Source organism: Castor canadensis, chromosome 3, assembly GCF_047511655.1.
Source record: "Castor canadensis chromosome 3, mCasCan1.hap1v2, whole genome shotgun sequence".
Lineage (NCBI taxonomy): Eukaryota > Metazoa > Chordata > Mammalia > Rodentia > Castoridae > Castor > Castor canadensis.
Genome location: NC_133388.1, coordinates 142,827,252 through 142,853,449, shown reverse-complemented (window position 1 = coordinate 142,853,449; position 26,198 = coordinate 142,827,252). Strand labels below are relative to the sequence as shown.

At 37.4% G+C, this 26,198-nt stretch overlaps 2 protein-coding genes and 1 pseudogene across 8 annotated transcripts in view; 2 read left to right on the top strand and 1 right to left on the bottom strand.

Annotated features, from left to right (window-relative positions):
- Positions 1-11,406, top strand: part of Tpd52 (tumor protein D52) — a 103,940-nt gene extending 92,534 nt beyond the window's left edge. For 4 of the 7 annotated variants that reach the window (XM_074068750.1, XM_074068751.1, XM_020176260.2 and 1 more), the window contains 3 exons: positions 2,586-2,627; positions 3,888-3,936; positions 8,043-11,406. In XM_074068750.1, coding sequence (XP_073924851.1) covers positions 2,586-2,627; positions 3,888-3,936; positions 8,043-8,162 — 211 coding nt within the window. In that variant the 3' untranslated portion in view covers positions 8,163-11,406. The remainder of the gene's footprint in view (positions 1-2,585; positions 2,628-3,887; positions 3,937-8,042) is intronic. The other 3 variants (XM_074068752.1, XM_074068753.1, XM_020176261.2) reach the window with 3 other exon arrangements.
- Positions 11,407-13,760: 2,354 nt separating this feature from the next.
- Positions 13,761-26,198, top strand: part of Mrps28 (mitochondrial ribosomal protein S28) — a 106,823-nt gene continuing 94,385 nt past the window's right edge. The window contains exon 1 of the mRNA XM_020176263.2: positions 13,761-14,010. Coding sequence (XP_020031852.1) covers positions 13,801-14,010 — 210 coding nt within the window. The 5' untranslated portion in view covers positions 13,761-13,800. The remainder of the gene's footprint in view (positions 14,011-26,198) is intronic.
- LOC141421676 (ADP-ribosylation factor-like protein 5A pseudogene) lies at positions 23,465-25,833 on the bottom strand (annotated as a pseudogene).

Genomic DNA, 26,198 nt, shown 5'->3' with positions numbered 1-26,198 from the left:
TGAGGGGAAGTAGAAGGTGGTATGTAAGTTCCAGAAATTTCATGGAACTTTTTGTAGAGAAACCAGAAATGAAAGAACAGCTGCCCCCTATAGTGAGATTATGGAGTAGCTACCAACCAAATTGAATTTCATTTCAATACAGATTGCAGAGGGGATCAAATAACTGGATGGGATTATAATTGTTCTTCCTTGGTCTTTCTACCAAAATGACTGCCTCACAAGCAGAGAAGCCTTGACTTTAAATCTGTTTCTGTTCACTAATTTCATTCTGTTTTGTGGACAAGTTTTTAGTCTTTTTTTATTGTGAAAAATGCATAGAGAGAAGTACTAAAAATCAAATTCAGCTCAGTGATTTTCACAAAATCAGCCTTATTTTAATCACTTCCTTGCTTTTTTTTTTTTTAACATATTACTACTGAAGCATCCTAAGTTGGTGTGTGCTAGCTATGTTCTCTTGAAAGGGACATAGAACTAACTAGAGTCGGAAGAAAATGGTTTTTACATGGGTGCGTGATAATAGTGACTAGAATTACCTGTGAATTTCTAAAATTTTCACTTTTGTCACATCTGTACTCATTTTGTTGACATTATCAGTTTCCATGTGTGAGTCCCATGGACAGGCAGTTTATCACATGTTTGGTCATTACTAACCTTGGCCAGAATTTGGTAGTTTCTGCCAAAATGAATGTTCTAGTAAAGAACATTTCGATTACGAGGAACAGAAAACTATATATGTTAGGTCAACATAAAAGATACAAAGTTCTGTGATCCAAGGAGTGGAGAGAAGAGAGGAAATAAGCTCAGGCCCTACTCAAACCAGGCTGACTGGGAAAGTGTTAGAAATTGAGATAGCTTCTAGAGACCACGCTTATTAGAGGAAGCCTTTTCCTCTCCCACCCTGCCCTGTTCCTGCTTGGTCTTTTCTCCCTCATTTCTTCTGCCTCTCTCCGTGCTTATATTTGAGTCTTCCTTAGGGAATTGGCTTCTCCATCTTGCAGTTTGTCTGGTCCCCTAAAATTTTCAACATTCAAGTCAGTGTGACATTCTAGCTTAAGTACCTACCACTAACTGAGTCAGCAGCTTAGTCCCAGTTAGAGCACGCTAAAAATAAGGATCTTAATTGTTTTAACTGTCTTCCCCCGTTCAATCCAATCAATCTGTAGGTCACCAGGAGGTTAGATGTGGTAGGTGGTGCTACACTGACCCAGGTATCATAAGTTAAAGTGGAAGGTGGTTTGTGCAATGTGGCTGTTCCAGGCATTTCTTTAGAAAGGTGATGGAGTTCTGGTATTGTTAATTTAGGAGTTTTCTTACTAATCTCTGTCTTTCAAATATGGAACCAATACGCTTCCAAAGATGAAGTAGGAAAAAAAGTAGCAATTCTCCCTGGAGTAGTTGTAGTCCTACACCCAGCTGTCAGCCACTACTGTAGGAAAGTGAGAATGCTGCATTATATGGATCTTGTCCTGTATTATGTAAGACATAAGTACAGAGATATCCAAATATTACACGGATTATTTTGATTACACAAAATACCAGATTATTTTTGTGTATATCAGAATCATACTCTATATTGTTACATAATAATGCAAAACTAGATTGAGGAGCTGACACTCAAAATACATTACCATTTTAACAACTGACTCTGAGAAAACTAAATCATAAATGTAATTGAAAGTTAATACCCTGAACTACCCACCTCATCCAAGGGAAAGATTACTTACCAAAAAAGCTATACCAATGATCAAAATATTATGCACATAGTAATACTATCAGCAGAATGCAGTGGTTTTATAAGCCTAAGAATGAAGGTACTTTGAGCTTATGAACTGGTCTCCAGGAGAGATGGCCTAGAGTAGATACCTTGAACCTGAACAATCAGTGAACTGCACTGTCCTTGAGTAGAAGTTGGACTTAGTAAGATAGAGGGCCAAATGTTATTTGAATGGCCTTTTAAGAGCATTTAGTTTGTGATGAAGTGTAAGTGTGCCTTATTACAGAACAGATACTGATATTTCTCAAGAATGATAAGTAATTTATAGTCATTCACAGTAGTCAATTAGGTCATTTATTTTGAAACCTACCTGTTCCAGCCTGGCAACAAATGCTGTGAGAAAGATGGCCTTTCACAGAGACCTTACACTGGCTTTGCTTATACATGTGTCTACCTGTATGTATGTGTGCTTCATTTTTGAGGGGAGGTGGTGAACACTGAACTAAGAGTCCTAAAGACCCAAGTTCCATTGTTGATTCTGCCGTAATCTTGGCCAGACTATTTAACTTCTGAGCCTGATGCTACAGGCCTTGCTGATCCAGGTGTGAATGTACTTTACAGTTTTCAAGGTTCTATGAAAATACAACCTTGTATTATTAGCTCTAGTAAGGATTGGGATTAAATTGGCTCATGAATAAAAGTAAATTACATCAGAATAATTTTGATCCCCTCTACCTCAAAAAGCAGACAGCTTTTCATGGTGTCAAATGAATAAACCTCCTAGATAGCAAAGTTTTGTCAGCTTTTTTATATGTTGAATCACGACTCTATACTAACTTCATTTCTGTCTCTCTTTAATGCTGCCTCTTAGTATACGCTCCATTCAACATTCAATTAGCATGCCTGCCATGAGGTAAAGTATATTTTTACAAAATGTAGTTGGTCTTATGCTCTCCTGTGCTTTCTTTAAATGCTTAATCTCAACTGTTCTGAAGTAGGGAATTAGAATTCTGCCCTGAACAAGCTACATGTAGAAAGTGAATGCTAGTTTCTAATGCACCTTCTCTTTTCGTGGATTTAGGTGGCCCATCTCCTTTATGTACATTAGCCTTAGTTATGCTCCCTTTACCCAAGTGTGACATTTGGAGCCAACTGTGATACAATTCTACTGCCCACTTTCATCAGCAAGCACTTGCAAGTGGTACATGTCATTACCTCACCTAACCTTTAGCGAGTAGAGGATTTTTAACAGTATGTGCTTGGTTTAGACTTCAGTGTATATCAAAATCACCTGGAAGGGTCATTCAACTAGACTTACCCTTAGAGTTTCTGATTCTGGGGTGCAACCTGAGAACTTGCATTCCGAACAAGTGCCCCAGTGATGGTGATACAGCTGGTGTGGGAGCCATACTTTGAGAACCATTGACATATACTATTCTGCCATCACTGCTGGGATAAGGAGGAAGCCTATATTCCCATTTGTTTTCTTTCCATTTTTCATCTAAGTAGTAGGACAGATAAAAGCTTTGGAAACCTTTGTTTCTGTCATTAATGTGGATGAAAGAGAAGCCCCTTGGGAAGGTTCCTGTGGGCTAGGAGTGCTCCCTTTGTCAGTTGGGACAGCTTGTGAAGTAGGAAAGCCAAGTGTCAGTGTTCCCAGCTTCTTTTTGGTTCCTCCTCTCCCTGTTTGTGGTGTGCTTCTTGAGAATTAGGGTCCCTTTATAGATCTGCTTGTCCCTCTGGGATGATGTGGGTTGATGTAGGAATCCTAACAGGCAAGATGAGAATCTAAGGAGGAGTTCCAGAGCATGGTACATTAACCAAGAGTAAACTGATGTAGTGGTGGTGTCGTCTTATATCATGACAAGTTGTTTGGGGAAGTGACAGAATTGATGTTTCACATGGTTTTGTTCTCTTTCCTCACACATGTGGTTCACTATATCACTTAAGTCTAAGAGTGGCTATCTTAATGACTCACAAGCAGACTTGTAGAGACATTAGCTCAACATTGATAATCGTATATGATATGTATTTGCTTGTATCCCTGCTCACATATCATATAGCTAAATATATGTTTTTTTGCTGATTAACAGTGATGAAGAGGAACTCAGTCAACTAATGTTTTCAAAATTAATTTTTTTCAGCGTTTGTAACTTTATCATTTTTTTTATAGAAATTCCCCGACTTTCAAATCCTTTGAAGAAAAAGTTGAAAATTTAAAGGCAAGTAGAGAAATGAACAGAGTCTTTGTGCCCAAATTTTCTTTGGTGTGGATCATTCTCAAATATTTTTGAAAACTAAGAATTGTAAGCATGTTACTCTCTAGGTCATTAATGGACATTTCAGTGGTTATGTACTCTTTTAATCAATAGTTTTTGAATATATGGTGTAGCAGGATAATATGCTAAATGCCAAAAGGAAATGTACAATTTAAAAAGTGACAGTACTTTTGCTGGTCCCTGGTGGCTCACACCTATACTCCTAGCTACTTGGGAGGCTGAGATCGGAAGGATCAAGTTCAAGGCTAGCCTGGGCAAATAGTTCATGAGACCATCCCATCTCCAAAATAACTAGAGCAAAATGGACTAGAAGCTTGGCTTAAGCAGTAGAGCACCTGCTTGGGAAGTACAAAGCCTGAGTTCAAACCCCAGTCCCACCAAAAATAAATAAATAATGGTTTATTCATGTCAAATACTTTCATAATTGCACAAAATTTACTGTAATTTTGTTATAGATAACAACAATATAAAAAGCACAATTTTAAAAAAATGGTGCTGCCACCCACTGACAGTGACTTATGTATGTCATAATACTTTGCTATTATACTTTATAAAGAACCACATATCATAATCATTTTCCTTCATTATGTTTAATGATTGTTTATGCCTTGTAATGGATATTGTTTTTTTAATCTTAACTATTGTACATTTTGTTACTTTATTATTACATGAGTCCATGATGTTTGTCATTGATGATTCACTCTTTATTTTTTATTTCTTTTATTTCCATGGAAGTGGACATCTTTCTGTAACAGTTAGTTTTATAAATTGCATCATTTTCAAGATTATATTCAGAACTACCAAATCATCAACTCTTAGGATCACTAATGACCTCAAAGTCCTCTAGTTCACACTCATTGCCTGACCCTCTCTACAGGGTTTGTATGAAGTCTACATGTTCATTTCTTCATAACCTAACTGATAATTATAGTGGATCTATCTTAAGAATTAAAACTAGTATCTTAGATGTTTTAGTATAAGCGAGCCTGCCCATTCATTTCTTCATAATGTAACTGATAATTATAGTGGATATATTTTAAAGATTAAAGTTAATATCTTAGATGTTTTAATATAAATGATCATGCTGGGTATGGTGGATCGTGCCTGTAATTGCAGCATTGGGACTCTGAGGCAGGAGTATTACGTGTTTGAGGCCAGCCTGGGCTGTATAGTAAGACCTTGTCTCAAAAAAAAAAAAAGAGCTTAAAAGCTAATATTTAGTTATGTCTTTCAGATCTTTAACTGAGCTGTGCATTTTTAAATGCATCTTTAAAAAATTACAGAGACAGAGTATGTTTATTGGAAGAAAAGCAAACACTATACAGTGATCTAGATCTTTCTTTCTTGCACATTACAAACATTAGCACATACCTTTTATGTTTTTACCCAAATGTAAATGTTTTTCCAAGAGTCACACTGTACACATAGCTTTATAGCTTACTTATTCCACCTCCACTGGCCTGGTGCTCTGTGAACCCAGGGTTGCAGGGACCCATTCTTTTTGCTGACTAATAACTTCTCCAGAGCCTAGGACAGTCATTGACAAATTGCTTAGTATACATTTGGTGAATAAAAAAATATAGTCACCCTTCAGGATATGTACGAGAGACCAGTTTTCTCTTCTTAATGCCACATCATATATTTCAAAACAGATTATGTCACAGAAAGTCAAGGTTTACTACAATTCAGTTCTCAATGTTGTTGTGACTCTACAGCTGCTCTTCAGCTCCTGCCCTAAGCGTTAGTTTTTAAAACGTCTAGTTAAACCAGGCAGGCAACTTATGTTCATTTGATACTATATACGCTATGTTCATTTGCTGTGTACCCTCTTCTTGAGTATATACTCTATAAATTGTAGTGCCATCTACTTTTTAAGTATGATTTGACATTATTCAGATAAAAATGTCATTTAAAAAAAGCATAGTACATTAAACTAATATTCCCAAGGAAATGGCAAATTATACTCTTAGGATATAATTTTGCCAAATTATACATCTATTCAGTTAAACATTGCGTTGACAAGTACTCCTATTGGGATTTTGGATTGATTCATTTATCTGTGAGTATTGAGCATTTGCTGTGACAGGGAATGTTGAGAGCACAATGTAGACCAGTGGCAGAAATCTCACCTAGCTTTACAGGAGGAAAGGTCAGGGAAGGTCTCAGAGGACCCAGTATTATAAATGGAACTGTTTGAAGCATGAAGGCCCTTTTGAGGAATGAGAATTTGGGCTCTGGGCAATCGGAAACCATTGGAAGATTTTTGACAATAGGAGGAACACATTCTTCTGTGTACTTCAGAAGAAAAAAGAAAAAAAGAAAAAAAAAACCCTAGCAGCCTTGTACAGCCCAGGTGGGAAAGATTGGTAATGGGCAGATTAATTGGGAAGTAAGAGTTGTAATCCAGGTCAAAGATGATGGTGGAGTTAATTAAAGTAGTGCAATGAGACAAAATGTAGAGATATTTAGAAATTAAGAAGGACACAATAAAAGTGATTGCATATGGAACAGGATGGGGCAAGCTCACAGACAACTCCAGGTGTCTGGCTAGCATTACTGCCATAAAAAGTCTTTAAAAAGATAGCTGAAAAAAATAGCTACAGAAAGGATTGGTTGTGGAGAGAAGGAGTTTAATTTTAGATGTGTTTAATTACAAGGAGTCTTAAAGAATTTCTTAGCCAGATTCTGGGGGCTCACGCCTGTCACACTAGCTACTCAGGAGGCAGAGATCAGGAGGATTGAGGTTTGAACCAGCACAGGCAAATAGTTTACAAGACCCTACCTTGTAAATAGTCAACACAAAAAAGGGCTGGTGGAGTGGCTCAAGTGGTAGAGCACCTGCCTAGCAAGTGTGAGGCCCTGAACTCAGACCCCAGTACTCTCCCCCCCCAAAAAAGAAATTTCTTATAGGGCTGGGGATATGGCTCAAGTGGTAGATCATCTACCTGGCCAGTATGAGGCCCTGAGTTCAAACTCCTGTATCTCCCCCTCCACCCCCCAAAAAAAGTCTTATAATTAAGGAATGTGTTCTAATAAATTTAATAAACAACTACAGATATTAATTATTAAAATTTCTCAAAATAATTAAAAGATTTTGAATGGGATAGCAAAAAGAATGAGACAGGAAATTTCAGCTAAATTCTAATTGTTAGGATTTCTAGCCAGTTGAGACTGAGCTAAGAGGACAGTCAAGTTCAAATCCACTATGAGCTTCCTGCATCCAGGGTTTCTTAATGTTAGCTATCCTGTTGCTCAGTCATTGTATGTAACAGCATAAATATGTCACTGTTGAAAAGCATGAAGGACATATTATATGTAAGGGTTTTAAAAAGCATAAAATATAATACAAATGTAAGACTGATGATGTATTCATTCAAACAAATATTTATTGATAGAATTTCAGGCTAAGAAATTCTTAAGTTGGAATAGAGCCTCAGAAACTTCACGTGCACACAAATACCTGAGGATTGTGTTGTAATGTGGAGTTCAATTCTGTAGTTAAGAGTGGGGTCTGTGAGTATCTAAGGTTCTGAATTTCTAACAAGCTCCTAGGTGATGTGGAGTGTACAGGTCCTTGATCCAGAATTTTAAGTAGTAAAGTGTTGAAAAGCTTATCCTGTAACTGGGAAAAATACATGTATTTCTTTCATTTGTTGTACCAATAACATTTCTTGAATGAGTGTAGTTGAATAAACAATCTGATGCAATACAAAGTGTTTACATAAGGGTCAGGAGACTTCAGTAGATAATTTAGAATAATAGGCTTTATAGAGTTCTTAAATTTCTCTGTACAGAGCACTTAGACAAAAAGAAAAGGGGGTAGAATTTACCAATCTAAATGTTTTAGCAAGGAAGGAGGAATGCCTAAATTATACTGTTATACCATACTGAGCATTACAATAGTATTAGAGTCCATACATAGATATACAATGATCACTGAATGAGGTTCCCAATTTATTTGTTCTTGAAAGTAAAATTAAGAGTTCATTTATGCAGAGTCAGCTAATTTTGTTTCATGTTGTCTTTTCTTTTTTGAACTTTTTTTTAAGTCTAAAGTAGGGGGAACCAAGCCTGCTGGCGGTGATTTTGGAGAAGTCTTGAATTCAACTGCAAATGCTAGTGCCACCGCCACGGAGCCGCCTCCAGAACAGATGCAGGAGAGCCCGTGAGATTCCTACCTTTGTTCTGCTACCCACTGCCAGATGCTGCGAGCAAGATCCAAGCACATCTTGTCAACATTCATTCCATCAATTTCTACCAGATGTGCTTTTATTTAGCTTTACATATTTCTTTGACCAAATAGTTTGTGGGTTAAACAGAATGAAAATACCTTCACCTCTACTACCAGAAAAAAACACCCTTTAATGTGCATCAAAGGCCCTTAATTTAGGCAACAGTACTATAAAGACAGGTATAGTACCTGGGGAGGCTCACTAGAATGATCTGAGAAGCTGCAGGTGATCATAGTTGCTTTTCTACTTGACAGAATTGCTCAAAATTGCTCTACATCTGAGATGCCAGTTTGATCTTTGTCTTCTGTAAGATTTTCTTTTTTTCCAATTTGAATTTCTATATATTTGATTCCTAACTAAAATTGTTCTTCTGAGTTTTCTGAATCCTGGTTATTAAAAGTTTTGGTGGTGGTTTGTAGGTGATAGGGAAGAACTACCACCTACAAAAATTTTTTTCTTGAATAAATCCTGCTTTCATATAAGGTACATATCTTGGGTGTCTGAAGTCCTCATACTAAAGTAAACAGCTGTATATCCAATATGTTATAGTTCTGTAGGTGACGATGTTTACAGTAGTTCAGACTACTAAGTGACTTAAGTGGGACCCACTCCTATATTCTTGCTAATCACCATTTGTGACAGTAACCATTTCAGCATCTTGGTTATTATGCTACTTACATCAACTTTTCTTTTAAAACAAGATTAAAATTTTAATTTCTGAGTCAAGCATATTGTATTATCAGTAGGTTGAAATATGAGCATACTCATCAATTGTTCAATTGAAAAGCCTGAAGGTGTTTTTAGTCTAGGTAGCTGTAAAAATGCTAAAGTCCTTTACATTCAGGGAAACATTGCTGTCTCTATTTAATCCATTTTACATTCTTTAAAATAAGCACACAAAGCTATGTGACTAATGTAAGTTGAACATTTTTTATATTAAAATGTTGGCGATAACTCCTGAGGTTGTAATGCATTAATAAAAATGGGCTTATCATTTTCTACTTGTTTTCAACGTGGTAGCAGTTCTAAAATGGTACTGTAGACATTCGCCCTACTTTGAGAACTGGGTCTCTGTTAATGAATAAGGCCTCTGGATGGATCTGCACAGGCCAAGGTATTCTGTTTACTCTGATAATTAACCCACCACCACCATCATCTCCTTATGCTGTACATGTTTATGGCCTACAAGGTTTTATCTGTTATTTATCAAGTGTGACTGTTTTATTATTGTTTATGCCAAATGTTAATTGCCAAGCTTGGAATGACCTAAATCATTTTTTGAAAGCATGACTATATTTACTTGAGGATAAATTCTTCTGAAAATCAAATTTGAAAGGCCATACATGTTGTTATAAAATGACATGCTTCCATTCTTGATTGCTAGAGCTTGCGTGTTAGCACTTTGAATGCAATTGATACTCCTTTACATACTTGTGAAAAGCTTAATAAATTCTGTATATCAGTACTATATAGGTCTCAATATTTGTTACGAGACCAGTGGTCTGCAAATAGCTTGTTAATGAATCAATTGTTTTCTAGGCTTTAAAAAAGGGATTTTTAAAAACCATCACTCTAAATCACTGCTTAATGGTATCAGACTAACATATTCTAAGGTACATATTTCCTTCTAGAGGCTGTAAGACTAAGTAAGGTTGTGGTAGCATTGTCCCAAGAAGTGAATTTATAGAAATTTGTCTCTTTATAGAAATACTTTGGTTATTCAGCTTAACTGTTGAATTAGTTTTTCTACTAACTAGTCTTGAATTGTTGTTGTTCCAGTGTTTTCTATTCATCACATTGTTTCCTAGGTGTCCTGTCCTGTGCCTGTCTTTTCAACAGGCAAAAATAAAGTAAGATAACAGTTTCTGAAGTGAGTTGAGGTAAAATATCTTGAAATCTCTTTACTGTCCATATGAGGAAAAATTATATAAATGGTGGTGGGAAGGGGGATGGGTATGAATTGGTGAATACTGGGATAGTTATGAAAGCAACAATTAGAGAATCACTTTTCTAGACATCTTCCTACACTTAATCTAAAAAAAAATGTTGTAAAGTACTCTTGTCTCCTAAAGAAGTTGTAAAAAAAGTGAGGATGAATTTAGAAAAATAAGCATGTCATTAGAAATATTCAAAATGGTCTTTGTGGTAGATTCAATATTCAGAACTCACAGATATTTAAGAAATTGGAAGCACAGTAGTTAGTAGAAATACAGAAAGATGTCCTAGCTACCCTATTGTGTTTTGTTTGGCACCGTAAGAAAATGGCAAGAATGAAGTCTCAGGTATTTGTAAAATCTCAGATATTAAAGCATATAAGAAGTGTAACAGAAGGAAATATCCCTGACAATATCCCCTTCTTACAAAAAGGAATGTCTTTAATTTATGGAGTCTGTGGGAAATTCAGGAAGAGTTCTTATGGTTAAAAGGTCAAAGCAATCAATGGAAGAGAGCAGCATTATCAGTAATTGCATTATCATCTTAACAACTCACAGTAATTATTGATCTATAGCAAACACATTTAATTTGGACTGTTTCTAGATCTGTTAATCAAGATATATACTGTATTTTTTTGTATGGTGTTTGAAAACAATAAAAATTCTATGATTTGGGTACGGGTTATTTTGTACATATTACTTGTTTAGGAAAGGGGTAAGTCCAAAATGCAGCTTCTCTTTCAAATCCTTCTTAGCCTGACTAAAGATCAGTGAACAGCTGTATTGAATCAAGGTATTAAACAAACATAAAAAGGCTACAGGCTGGCTACCAAAAGGTATTTATTAGGTGTCTGTTTACTGCACATATGCCAGAGAAGATGATGCATTAGGCAGTTTGTGAGGATCACATGTTTCTTTATAATTGTTAAAACCAGATGAAAAATCAGAGTCTTGCCCTTAGAAGAAGAGACTTTGACCATTGGGTTATTTTTAGTGTTCATTCCATTTGAATTTGTATTAGTTATAGAAACCATGTGTGGGTTAATATAAAGTTAATATAAAGCATTATCACTTTTAAGGAAGCCAGCAAAAATTGTTTTCACAATTTTGATACTGTTCTGACGCTGAAACCAAAACAAACCCCAAGGTTTCTCATTCTTAGTTTGTAAGCCACCAGGGCAGGGCCTGCATGTGTCTATCACCTGTCAGGATTTCAGACTTCAATAAATACTGTTTGGTGACTCAAATTCTTGCCAACTCATGTAATTTTGGTGTTATTTACTTAAGTTGGTTGGGAGTGTGATTATTTTAATTTGATGGTTTTCCTACCACAGTAAAAGTCAAATGTAATTTTATAGTTTGAACCCATATTTCTAAGTGGTTATGCTGACTTTAACAATGTCCACTTCAAAATACTTTAAAGTTTTCCTTGATTTCTAGGATTAGTTCTGTTCATATATCCCAATTTAACTTTCCAGCTTCTTGAATGCTGTTGCCTATCCTTCATAAATTCTACATGCTTTCTTTAATACTCTTACCTGTTTCGGTGGTTGGCTACACCATGATACTATCTCCCCAGTCTCTCTAGAGTTATTCATTCTTCCAGGCTTTCACCTGTAGTTAAGAGGCACAGATTGCCTTTTTTTCTTTTGTGGTGATGGCAATCAAACCCAAGGTCTCAAGCATGTTAGGCAAGTGCTTTACCACTGAACCACACCCCCAGCCCCAAAAGGCATGAATTTCTAGTCACCTTAAAATCACTGCCACCCAGCCAATAATAGCCACCTTTTTACTGAGCTTTCAGTAAGTGTCCAGGCATTTTACACTTGCATTTTTTAAAATTTAGAGATGTGGTAATTTTACAGTTTGACAGATGCGACCATAGCTAGTAGACATGACGTCAGGACTTGAACTGTTTTCTGTTTACTTTCCTTGCCATCTGCCATTACTAATATTTTTATATGTGTATTAACAACTTGTAAGCTGTAGAGGAGAAAAGAGGTCTGCATTTTTAATAAAACCAGAAGGAAGGTGCAGGTAGAGCAGGATCAACAGCCTTAAGATGCCATAAGGATGTGAAAACATTGCTGCTGCAACAGATGTTCCTGCTGGGTTAGGGAAAAACGTCTGGAGACATCTGTCTTGTTGACTCATTCACTTCTTTAATCTTTCATTTGATCCTTCTGATAATCTACCAAAGGCACAGAACTAAGGCATAACTTGAAGTCAGTTGTTAATTCCTCTTTTGAATGTTGGTGAATTTTTCAGTGTTTTTAAAAAATGTGTTTAATGTAAAAGTTAGCCTTCAATCTGCAAATAAAACTGAAAGCTTTTATTTGTATCTTACTGAGATACAACCCATCAACATGTTCATTTTTAAAAGGTAAGAATTGGAATTGTCCCCAAAATGCCTTTCTCATAGTTCTTCAGAAGTTTGTCATTTGGCTGAGGCAGGACATGAATGTAACACATATATTGAATTTTAGAGTCAGGACCTTAGTAACTCCTACTTGTTTTGTCCATACTGATGTCAGAGTTTTCAATGCTGGGGACTGAACCCAAGGCCTAAGCAAGCACTGTACTACTAAGCCCCCATACTAATGTGGTTTAAGTTTACAAAGCACTTCCTTAAACTTTGGCACTATGGATAACAGCTTGGTTTTACAAGTAGGAAGGAAGCAGAATCTACACGAAATTTGGTTAGGATTAGGACTACTGTGGGTTCTTAAAGGTCTTTGGCCATGCTCTTTATAATTTACAACAGCCACAGAATAAAGCAAAACTGTTTCAGGCAAGAGTCCATTAATGATAAAGGGAAACAAACAGGTTTAGTGCCTCGAGGTAGAAATCAACCGGAGGTGGATTGCTCTTCAGCCCCAAACTGAATTTGTGAGGATTTTCACACTAGTAGTAGTTTTATGTGATGCCCAAAATTAGGCAGCATTCCAAGTCAGTGAACTTCTTAGTGTTCCGTACAATCTATGCCATTGGTTGAGAGCATGAGAATGACATCTATAGTAAAAGGCATTACTAAAATAGGGTCTGTGACCTTAAAAAATCCTCCTCTCACAGTCCTACTTTCTTCCCACTTTAAAATTGTGTGTAAGCTGTGTGCCACCTGCCCCCAGAATGGCTAGTTGCGGGATTAACAAAACTGGTTAAAAAATTGGACGAAACTGGTGAACACATGAGTATGGTATTATGTTTGATTTTGAAAAGGATGGGCAGCTCACATTGAGAAGAAAAAGAGAAAGTCCAACGTGAGGGTGGAAGCCTCAGGGTGTAATATATGGGCACATTCTGAAATTTCCCAGAAGGGATAGTACCTGTCAGTGACAAAACGTCTCGAAGATTACTATTTCCGCAAGGTGGTGTGTGTGGGGGGTTCCGATTTTAACAGTGCAATCAAGGGCAATCTCATGTTTGGATACGAGTCACAAGCACTTCGAAGGCAAATCTTAGCGGACGTCCAGACTAAAGATTCACATCACCAGTTTTTGCTAACGTCGCCGCCGCACACTGCTCCGCAGCACAGGACAGATCTTGCCCGGGGGCCTGGGAGGGCGGGGCTCTCATCGCCACGCCCCTTGACACGCGCGCTTGCGGAGCGGGGGGCATAGGTCAGAGGTTGGGAAGGCGTCATGGCGGCGCTGTGTCGGACTCGTGCCTTGGCCGCCGGGAGCCATTTTCTACGAATGTTTCTCTTCTCCAGGCCCTTTCGAGGAGTAGGCACTGAACATGGCTCCGAGAGCTGGAGTTCCCATTCCTCAGACTCAAAAACTGGCCCAGGCGGCTTCGCGAGCGCATTGGAACGGCACTCGGAGCTGCAGAGGAAGGCGGAGCTCGGGCGGGTGAGAGAGAGGGTGGGGCCACGCCACGGCGGAGTGGGCCGGCTGGGCGGGGGGTGTGGGCCCCGGCGTAGGGGGTGGAGTTACGTCCGCGACCTGGTGAGCGTGGCGGGGCAGGGTCGGGCCGACTGGACTGCCGAGCAGATCCCTACGCGGACTGCCGAGCAGATCCCTACGCGGACTGCCTGCATCCCAAGACCCGGGCCGAGGGGCGGCGAGGGGCTCAGCTGTCCGCGCCTTAGCGAGCGTCTTTCCGGCGGGCGGGTGGCGGGAGTCACCAGGGGACTGAGCTGCTCTCCGTATTGGTCCACACAGTGGCTTACGATGGCTTCAGCTGCAGCTTGGTGTCTGGCGTAAACATTTGTGAACTAGGTTGATAAGTAAATGATAGAATTATAGTTTTTCTGAACTTGGGCGAATATTCTGTGAGTGCTTCACTTTCGTTTCTGTAAATGATGATTCGTAAGGTTTTTTGTTTTTTTTTTTTTGGTGGTATAGGAGTTTGAACTCAGGGCCTCACGCTTGCTATGCTTGCGCCCTACAATTGAGCCACTCGTCCATCGCCCCTCTCTTTCTTCTTTAAAATTTCCATGTATCTCAACCAATACTTTTGTAAAATTACTAGATAAATTAGATAGAGAAAGTAGACATGAGAACAAACTTATTTTTTTATTCAGCAAGCATGAAATTGGGCTATATAAAAATAAACTTTCTCAATTTGTGTTTATCTTCTTGGGGTATAGTACCAAACAGTTCACAGGTAGGCATTTTCCTGGATTACAGCTCCATTTTAGTAACTAAGTGCCAAAAATTTCCTAAGATTCAAGGATTAGAAGAAGCCTGCTGTGTTAGTTTTCTGCTTTTTTAAAAATTATTTATTTATTTAAGAAAATTATTTGTTTTTTGGGGATTGAACCCAAGGTCTTGTCCTTGGCAGGCACGGTATCACTGGAGTCACATCCCCTGCCCTTTTGTTTTTACTTTGTTTTTGAGATAGGCTCTCACCAACTTTCCCTGGGCTGGCCTCTAAATCTAGCTCACCCTACCTCCACCTCCCTATAGCCAGGATTATAGGTATGCACCACCACACCCAGTTAGTTTTCTGTTGCTATGGCAAATTGTCGCAAATTTAGTGACTTAGAGCAGTAAGAATGCTGAAAGGAATTTTCCTGTTTCACCTTCTGGCTTTTCTCACTCACCTTCCCCCCACCATACACAACACATTTGGAACATTTTCAGAAGTACCTAGAAAATCATTCTCAATTACTAAGTTAATTTGGCAAAAGTGAAAATTCTAGTATCACATGTATAGTAATAATTGTTTGGAGTTCCTAATGTCTCTCATACTTGAGAGTTTCACTTGGTAGGTTTTAATATGAATGTTTGCTTAATGAAGGGAAGAATGTTTGCTTAATTTGTGACAATTTGCCATAGCAAAAACAGAAAACTAGCTGGGTGTGGTGGTGCATACCTATAATCCTGGCTATAGGGAGGTGAAAGTAGGGGGATCTAGATTTAGAGGCCAGCCCAGGTACTTAAGAGTGACCTGATTCCCTTTTCTTTCCTCTCCAGACAGTTCTAGTGGGGCAGCTTAGTTTTTCCAGGAGGAGGCTGGGGTGTTTCTGGCAGCCCTGGCCCATGTATTTTCAGTTCAGACTGGAGTCTCCACGGGCAGTTTTTCTCCACCTAATAAAGTTTAGAAAACATAATTGTACTAGATGAAAGGTAAATGTGTTTGGTTGTGACATGTAGTTTACCTATTCAGAATTCTGGCTCATCTTGGTTTAACGGAATTCCATTCCATTCTCCTCCTGGGGAGGAGGGTATTAGGAGATGGTTGCCCTCTCCATTTTATAGGTTCTTAGGTTTGTAGCATTTCAGTTATGTGGTGTCTTTTACTGGTTCTTAATACTGCTGACTCCAGTTGCTCACCAGTCTAGGTTATTCCGCACGCTGCGATAGAGTTATTTTCCCAAAGTTAAATTTTATAGACCTCCATTCACAATGCCTAGAGATTAAATACACATCTCACACCACTGCCTTGCAGGCCTGCTGCCATTATGTTGGGTCCTGCCTGGTACAGAGGTTAAAAGCTTAGGCTTAGTTTAAGGCTTCAGGATCTCAGACATTCATTCTGCCATCTTACTAGCGGCCTTGGACAAATTACCTACCTGAGTTTGCTTTCCTACCTCACAGTGAAAGTTTATATGAAATAAGTGCTCTCAGTACACTGGTGCAGAGTTAAGCTTTCACTCAGTGGAATTTAGCTTTTATGTGGCCCCAGCCATTTTTCCTTCTTACTGCCTTTTGGAGAATATACCTTCACAGAGATGCTTCCAGAACCACATTGTTCTTTAAATTGAATTCACTGTTTCCTTACTTAATAGTAAACTTTGCCAAGCATGTAGGCTCATCAGGTGTAGCAGGTGTCTGGTGGAAGCTGCTGAGGGGGAGCTATGCATGGGATGAGAGGGCATGCATGGGGCACCTTCCTACTGTTCTGTCAGTTTTGCTGTGAACCTAGAACAGCGCTAAAATCTTTGTGCATGTATGTGCATGTGTGTGCTGAGGACGGGGCCCAATACCTTGTGCATACTAACAAATACTCTACCACTGAGCTACAGCCCCAGGCTTGGCTTTTTGTTGTTGTTGAGATAGAGTCTTGCTTTATAGCTCAAGCCAACCTTGAACTCACAATCCTCCTGTGTCTGCCTCCTGAATACTGGAATTATAAGTATGTACCACCACTTCTGGCTTAATTTTGTGTCTTATGTTTTGATTTTTTCCCCCATTTTTATTAGGTTATATTCCTTCTACAGAGGGGATTCATTGTGACAATTCCAAATAGCCTTACATTGTCCATTGGTTAGATCACCCCCACCGTCTCGCCTCATAGTTTTGTGTTTTAAAGAAAGCATGTAAGATGCTACTTAAAAATGTAAATAGGTTTATATGCAACTATAAGTTGAGCTGTACCATTCAAAGAAACAATAAACTCACATTTTTCCAAGCAAAAAAAAGATCAAAACCAACCAAACAAAAAAACCAAAAAATCTCAAAAGCCCTCATACAACCATGCACATGTCATTTTGTTTAATCCCAAGTAGAAAGACATTTGCAATTTCTGATATGTTAACTGGTGCTGAGTAATAAATGTATACTTCAGAATGAAGTTTTTCTTGACTTTTTTTTCTCTCCAACAACAGAAGTTTCAGAACCAGAGGTATTTAGTCTTTTAGCACTCAGGAAATATTGGCCAAGTGGATCAATGAATGAATGGTACATACTGTGCCTGGTGCACTTCAGTTAAACCTGGGCTAACTGATGTGTTGTGACTGCTCACAGACAGTTGCACAAGTGAACATGTGCAGGCCTGAGCATATCAAATGTGCCTCTCCACAGTAACAGTTGAGCAAGAAGAAAATTGAAAGTACCACATTTGTTTTAATTTTAAAGTTGATTGTAAGTTTTTGGTACATTTCTTAATTATGATGAAGAACATGAGCATTTGTTAGGTGATGATGGGGATTCAATTTGTGAGAAAACCCATTTTACTTTCTGGAGTTTCTGATTCTATTTAATTGAAGAGTATCCTGGCATTACAAGATGAATACTTACCGGTGGTCAGGAGTTTTGAAAAACAAGTTAATTATTCACAAATTATAAAAGTAGCACTTTACTATTTCAAATGTTTTTATTAGTGTAAGTTACTCATAGAAAAGGGTTTTATGTGGTATTTACATATGTGCATATAATTTTTTTTTTTGGTACTGGGGCTTGAACTCAGGGTGTTGCACTTACTAGCATTACAGGTGCACTACACTTGAACCATACTTGCAACTCTTTTTCCTCTTGTTATTTTGGCAATAGAGTTTCATCTTTTGTTCAGGCCAGCCTGAACTGTGACCTTCCTATTTTATGCTTCCCGCAGTCTCTTGGATGACAGGCGTGTTCTACCACACCGAGATTTTTTTCATGAGATAGGGTCTCCCAAACTTTTTTGCCCAGGTTGACCTTGAACCTTGATTCTCCCAATTTTAACCTCATGTAGATTGGGATGCTAGGTGCATACCACAGTGACCAGGGATTTATTGACATGGGGTCTTGCTAACTCTGCCTCTGCTGTCCTCAAACTGAAATCTTCATGATCTGTCTTCTCAGTAGCTAGGATTATAGGCGTGAGACTGGCTTCTTCAGTCTTTTTTTTTTTTTTTTAATAGTTTTTAATCACAGAAGTCTTTTACCTCCTTGGTTAAGTATATTCCTAAGTTTGTTTTGTTTTGTTTTTTTGCAACTACCGTGAATGCAGTTGTTTCTCTGATAATTGGTATATAGAAAAACTACTGATTTTTGTGTGTTGGTATTTTTATCCTGCTACTTTGCCAAAAGTGTTTTATCAGATCTAACAGTTTTTGGTGAAGTTGTAGGGTCTTTCAAGTATGATATCATGTACAGATAGAGGATAATTTGATGTCTTCATTTCCTACTTGTATCTGTATTATTTCTTTCTCTTGCCTTATCGTTCTAAGAATTCAAGGACTACATTGATTAAAAGTGGAGAGAGTGGACATACTTGTCCTGTTTTGGATTTTAGAGGAAATGCTTTCATTTCTCTTCATTTAGTACAATGTTGGCTATAAGTTTATGGTATACATCCTCCATTATATTGAGGTATGATCCTTCTCTTTCTAGTTTCTTCAGTGCTTTTGTTATGAAGGATGTTGAATTTTTTCCCAGGGTTTTTCTGTATCTATTGAGATGATCATTTAATTTTTGTCACTGACTCTATATGCTGTATTGTATTTATTGATTTGCATATGTTGAACTATCCTTCCATCCCTGCAGTGAAACTGACTTGATCATGGTGTATGGTCTTTTCAATGTGTTGTTGAATTTGATTTACAAGTATTTTAATGAGATTTTTAAAAATACGACAATCCAGGAAATTGATCTATAGTTTTCTTTTTTTGTTATTCTCATCCAGTTTTGGTATCAGGGAAGTACTGGTTTTATATGATGAGTTTGAAAGAGTTCTTTCCCATTCTATATTACAGAGCAGTTAGAGGAGTTTTGGTGTTAGCTCTCTTTTTAAAGATCTTGTAGAATTCATCAGTGAATCCATCCCATTCTTGGCTTTTCTTTGTTGGGAGATTTTATTACTGCTTAAATATCATTGCTTGTTTCTGATCTCTTTTTGTTTTTTATATCCTCTTGGTTCAATTTTGGTAGGCCATATGTGTTTAGAACTTTTTGCATTTCTTCACAATTTTCCAACTTACTGGAATATAAGTTTTCAAACTATTCCCTCATGGTCCTCTGGATTTCAGTGGTATCTGTTACAATATCCTCCCTTTTCATCTGTAATTTTATTTATTTAGGTCTTCTTTATTTTTTTTGGTTAATTTGACTAAGTGTTTGTCAATAGTGATTATCCTTTCAAAGATCCCACTCTTCATTTCGTTGATCCTTTGTATTGTTCTTTTAATCTCTGTTTCATTAATTTCAGCTGTAATTTTTAGTGTTTCTTCTGTTGGTTTGCAAGTTGGCTTGTTATTTTGCTAAGACCTTCAGATGCATGATTAAGTTATTTGAGATTGCTCTGATTTTTCTTTTTGTTTTGTTTTTTTTTAAATTTTGGGGGGGTCTTATGGAGGCATTTGAATTCAGGGCTTTGTGCTTGTTAGACAAACGCTCTACTACTGGAGCCATAACTCCAGCCCTTTTTGCTTTTTAGGTTATTTTTCAGCTAGGCTCCAGGGTTGGCCTTGGACTACAATCTTGCCATCCTCTTATCTATAGTCTCTTGCATTGCCGGGATGACAGATGTGTGCCACCATGCCCAGGTTATTGATTGACATGGAGTCTTAATAACTTTTTGCCTGGCTGGTCTCAAACTGTGATCCTCCAGGGCTCTGCCTCCTGAGTAGCTAGGATTACAAGTGTAAGCCACTATGCCAGGCTCTCTGATTTTTTGTTTTTTAAATATAGGCACTCCTAGCTATCAACTCTCCTTTCAGAACTGCCCTTGCTGTGTCCCAAAGGTTCTGGCAAGTTGCTTTCATTCTCATTTGATTCTAGGAATTTTTAAGTTTTCCCCCTAATTTCAGTGACCCATGGATCATTCAAAAGTGTATTGCTCCATCTCTATGTGTTTGTATATTTTGATTTAATTCTTACAGTCCTTGAAGTATAGACTTGTGTATATGTGCACCTTAGAAATAAGTGATATGTAGTAAGAGCCAAGCAAATTGTCCTTACAGAGACATTCTTCTGTAATCAGGAATTGAACCAAGCACAGTGTATCATGAATTCCTCATCGTAGTATTTCACTGAAGTAGTAGATAAAGGGAATTCAACTTTTTTTTTTTTGATGGGACTGAGGTTTGAACTCAGGGCTTCACATTTGCAAAGTAGGCACTCTACCACTTGAGCCAAACCAGCAGCCTGGGAATTAAAATTAAAGGGCCTGTAACACCATTATTTTGTTATTAGGGTCTGTTCATTTTTGTAACCAACATAACATAAATTTATGTATAAAGGACCCAGAGATGTTTGCTAAAGATACATTTTCAATCAGATACTTTTTTCTGTCTTTGGTGCTAGGGACTGAACACAGGGCCTTGTACATTCAAGGCAGGTACTCTACCACTGAGCTACATTCCCAGCCATTTTTTAAAATCCTAACACCTTAATCTCTCTTATGTCACTTAGACCATAAAAATTTATAGAATTGTGAATTGCTGTAGTATATAATCCATCCCATAGCCACAAGGTGGCAACAGTTATGCAAAGAATTGTGCTCTCTGCTTTATGGATATTACTACTATTTCTTAACAGTAGAGGGGGGCATGTCACTTCTCAGCACACTGGAAAGTGGTTTGCAGAGTGGTCTAGGGGCACACAGTATCCTTTTATTTCAGCTTATTTATTTTAATGCTGATGGTTTAAGACACTTTGTAGTTTTGCCTTATTTTAGCAATATATTAAGTAGATTTCATGCAAATATTTTAAAAAATGTTTTTCATGAATATTTCTTACTATTTTTTATTTCAAAATTCTGGAATGTTCCAGGAGACAGAACACTTAAATCAAATATCTAGTTCTTTTGAAAATACTGAAAAACCTTAAAACACAGCTTGTTTAAAGGATTTGTTTTATATAAAAGGGAAATTTTTTTTATATAAGTTTTAAATCCACTAAAATTCATAGAGTACCAAAGTTATCTACCTTCATTTAACTTTTCCCTCTCCAATTTTATATCGACAACTTCTAAAAAATACACAGCTTTAAAAATAATTTAATATACATAGGAATACTAAAAAATATTTCTGATTTTTACCCATGATGCCAACCTTTTATTTTTTTTGCGTTATAGAATTTTAGAAGTTATCTGTGTTAGTAACGAAAGTCTTCTGAAATGTTTACTTCCGGGTAGAGTGTGAGCATTTTTAAAGCATTATTAGAGAAAATGACCAACTAGTATAAGGCTAATCAAAGAGTAAATTGAAGTACATAGAATTCTCAGGGGAGAGTAGGTTTTTATGAACACCTATAGTATACTTATAAGCAGTACTATGTGTTTCCTAAAAATGCTGTATTCTGTATATATTTTGTTTTGTGGGTGGTCTTAGGATCTGATACATTCACATTCTTTCATGAATTTTCACTAATTCACTCTGTTACTTGAGCCACACCTCCAGTCCTTTTGCTTTTAGTTTGTTTTTGAGATTGGGTCTTACTAACATTTACCGTGTGCTTGCCTCAAGCCCTGATCCTGTCTGTGACTCTTGAGTAGCTACAGGTGCTACCACACCTGGCTTATACTTTTTAAACTCTTGGTTTTTTTATCCAGAAATTTTTAATGTGCTTAAGTTTTGTTTTATTTTGTTTTTTGCTTATAAAGGTTATATATGAAGATTTTTATTACATCAGTTTTGTAACATGATTATAACCCTTTATGTTTGTTTTTATCTATTGGCATCAAGTAACATTGGAAGTAAAAGAAACTAACCACATTTGAGCAGGGCCTGATTTATAGGGATTTAGGAATAAAATTAAATAGTTTTTATTCAGTTTGGGTTTTGCCTTCCTAAATTTTTAAGGCTTTGCAACTCCACTGTTGACAACAGCTAAGCAGTGAGACCTGACACAGGGAGGTGTCGGTCCAGGTGTTAGCAATTCAACAAGTTGCTTGGTTGGTCTCTGACCAACTACCCAAGTTGGTACGCTTGGGTTCTCCAAAGGAAGTAAGGGAACGCTGTGAGTTAGATGTTACTGGGGTAGAGAGTATTTATCCCAAAGGCATGAAAACGTATGTTCATATAAAAACTGGTACTTAAATATTAATAGCAGCTTTATTTCTTTTAAAAAATGTTTCTATTAGTATGTGATAGTTATGCAGGAGTTTCATTGTAATGTTTATATATGCATATATTGTACTCTGGTTTGACTTATCCCCTCCATTATTCTCCTTCTTCTCCCACTCCTCTTCTTGAAATGACTGACAGGTTTCAATGTTCCATATCCATACACGTATAGAAAGTGCCACAACCATGTTCACCCTCCTTTACCCTCTTCATTTACCTTCCCCTTTACATGACTAGTTCTGCATTCCTGTCCTTCACTGTTTTAGTGTCTGTTCATTGTTCAGTGTGATTTTGCCTTGGTATTTTACCTGCAAATATATTGTACTTTAGTCAGTCAAACTTCCTCTATTACTGTTCCTTACATTTTTCCCCCTACCCTGTATTCAACAGTTTTCAGTGTGTTTCGTTGTATCTTGTTCTTACGTGGATGTGATGTATTTCAGTATTATTGAATAATAATATTTCAGTATTATTCACTCCCTATCATTCTTTTCTTTTCCCCCTCCCTTAGTCTCCTCTTACAGTCCACTTTTGGAAACATGTTCTGCAAATATATGTATGTATACGATAATGCTTGTATTTAGATCTATCTTCCACATATGAGGAAAAATGTGGCGATTGTCTTTCTGAACCTGGCTTACTTCACTGAACACAGTTGTTCTCCAGTTCCATTGATTTACCTGTGAATGACAAAGTTTCACTTTTCTTTATGGCTGAATAATATTCTATTGTATATACGTACCACATTTTCTTAACCATTCATCATTTGTAGGGCATCTGTGCTGTTTCCATAGCTTGGCTATTGTGAATAATGCTGCAATAAACATGGGTGTGGAGGTTCCTTTGTTGTAATCTGACTTACATTCCTTTGGGTATATCCCTAGGAATAGGATTGCTTGATTATATGGCAGATGTATTTTTAGTTTTTTTGAGGAACCTCTGTACTGTTTTCCATAGTGGTCGTACTAATTTGCATTTCCACCAGCAGTGTATGAGGTTTTTTTTTTCCCACATCCTCGCCAACATTTGTTGTTGTTTGTGTTTTTTTTTTTTTTTTTTTTAGTAAGTTAGGATTTACTTTTGTAAAAATATGTTGACAAATATTGTATCTGTATTTGGAAAATTGTAACACAAATAAAAAACACAAAACATCCAATGTAACACTGATCTCCCATGCCTGACTCAGATATAGATGCTGAGTATTTTATATTGTATACAAAGAATTTCAAAGTTCCATCAATGCTTAGTATATACTATTATTATTCTTTACCAAGATCTTCATGAAATTTAAAAGGCTGGTTTAAAAGTAGTTATTTCTTTTCTTGAGTAGTCTAAAATATGTCAATGTGGATTAGCCTTCAAATTTTCAGGGCATGAAAGAGAGTACAAATAGAGTACCCCAGAATATTTTTTAACACAGTTAGGATCATTTCATTTCTAGTAAAGCCAGGAACAACTTTAACTTTTAGGTATTTAAAATTAAAATACCCTAAGCAAACATAAAAGGTGTTTTTGGGTCAACTTATTCTTAGTACAAGTAGTATATGTCAATCGATTTCCAACCAAATTCTTATAAGCATTCAAAAAACACTTGTACTGTGTAATTGTTAAACAATACACCTGTGTAGCGGAAGATACAAGAATTCTTAAAGAAACAAAAAAATCTCAAACTATTCAACTCCTAAAATAAGAAATTTGCAAATTAAGAAATTATCAATGTTGCATGGAGAATACTTTCAAATTCACTTTTAACTGCTTGACATGTAATTTAAAAAGATTACAGTCAAACTATTTATTAGTATTTATAGAATGCTACCTTTCTGGGCATATTTGTTATACACAACAGTTTTTAATTAAGAAGAAATCACTTCATAGTTTTAATCACATAAGACCAGCAAAAGGAATAATCTGATACTTGCTCAATGTCAATTCTGTCCATTAGTAGTATAATAGCCAAGAATCTGACTGATAGTCCACTTATTTGGGTTACATATTTCCATGTGTCTCTTTCAAGAGCAGCTCAATGATTTGGGGGGTAGAGACCTGGTTAGTACAATACAGAGAACATAAGGGGAAGGTAAAAAATGACATTTAACACTACTGCCAGTACTTATCTCATTAGGGTAATAACTAAGGATAGTATTAATTTTTGTGTGATTTGCTTTCAAAGCCATTAACCTGAATGTGACGTATATACACAATACATACACAACCCTAAGCAAAATACTTTTCATAAGTGATATTACATTTAAAAAATTGGAAATAGTATCTGTGCTGATTTGTATTTTGATTTAGTGGAACAAGAAGAGAACAACATTCAACTAGGGAGGGTTATACTGACAATAAAGCTCTTAAATTCAAAATGTCTTCCTCTCCCTTTGTACTTACCACAGGCTATACAATGTCCTGAGAGGATTCATTATGAGGAAAATGTCAATCACAGCTTTAATAATGTACTTTGGAAGGAGCTAATGGAAAGCAAATTGTAAGGTGACACTTCATTTTTGTTTTCAAATAAGTGGTCTTAATGTTTCTTCTTATAGAAAAAGTTTAAATCAGTTTATTATAAATATATCTAAATCATTAATTTTTGCAGCTTTCAGGTAAAGTCCAGCACTTTGTTTATACAAAGTGTATGAGAAGAGTTCAGTAGCGATCATCTAATCTTAAGTTGTGACATCATCCACTCAAGTCCTTGGCATAATCCCTCTCCAGTAAGAGCACAACATGCCTGGATATGCCACTGGTGATCTTTAATAGAAGTTAGCTTCAAAAACTGGGAGACTTCTGCCACAGTCATGCATTCTTTAACATCTTGTTTATTAGGAAAAATCAGCAACCCAGCTTTCCTTAGGTCCTCGTGTGCTAACATTTTATAGAGTTCTTCTCTAGTTACAGAAATTCTCTCTCTGTATGTACTGTCCACAACAACTATTACAAACTCTGTGTTAGTATAGTAAGTGTTCCAGGAAGAACGAAGAGATTCTTGGCCACCGATATCCCACATTAGGAAACGTGTGTTATTAATCACTATCTCTTCTACATTACTTCCTATTGTAGGGGATGTATGTACAACTTCATTCATAGAAAATTGGTAAAGGATGGTAGTTTTCCCTGCATTATCCAACCCAACAATGATAACTTTGTGCTCCTGGTGATTGAACAGTCTCCATATCCTGGTGAAGAGAATTCCCATTCTTGGGCAGCGGACCCCCTCCAGCCCCCGGGCCGCCTGGCCTCCCCTGGCTCAGGCTGTGGGAGAGGGAGACGCGCTGGGGCCTCCGCCTCTGCTGCTGCCGCTCCCGCGCAGGACACCGGCCCGCTTCCTGGGAACCGGAGGGAGGCCAAAGCCCAGGCCGCCCTGCAGCGCGCGAGGCCCCGCCGCTACCGCCGCGGCACTCGCCTGACTCGCGGACATCGCCGCCGCGTTGTCTGCCAGGAGCCTCGCAGGCCACCGTCCTCCCCCAGCTCCTCTCAGGCGGCTGTGGTCTTGTTTGTGTTCTTGATGGTAGCTATTCTAACAGGAGTGAAGTGGAATCTTAATGTGGTTTTGATTTGCATTTCCTCTATGGTCAGGGATGTTGAGCATTTCTTCATGTGTTTTTTGGCCTTTTGTACTTCTTCCTTTGAAAGATTTTTTTCTGTTCATTTGCCCATATTTCATCATTGGGTCATTGATTCTTTGGGAGTTTAGTTTTTTGAGCTCCCTGTATATTCTGGTTATTAATCCCTTGTCAGATGCATAGCTGGCAAAGATTTTCTCTCATTCTGTGGACTGCCTCTTCAGTCTGGTGACCATTTCTTTCTTTCATTGTGCAGAAGCTT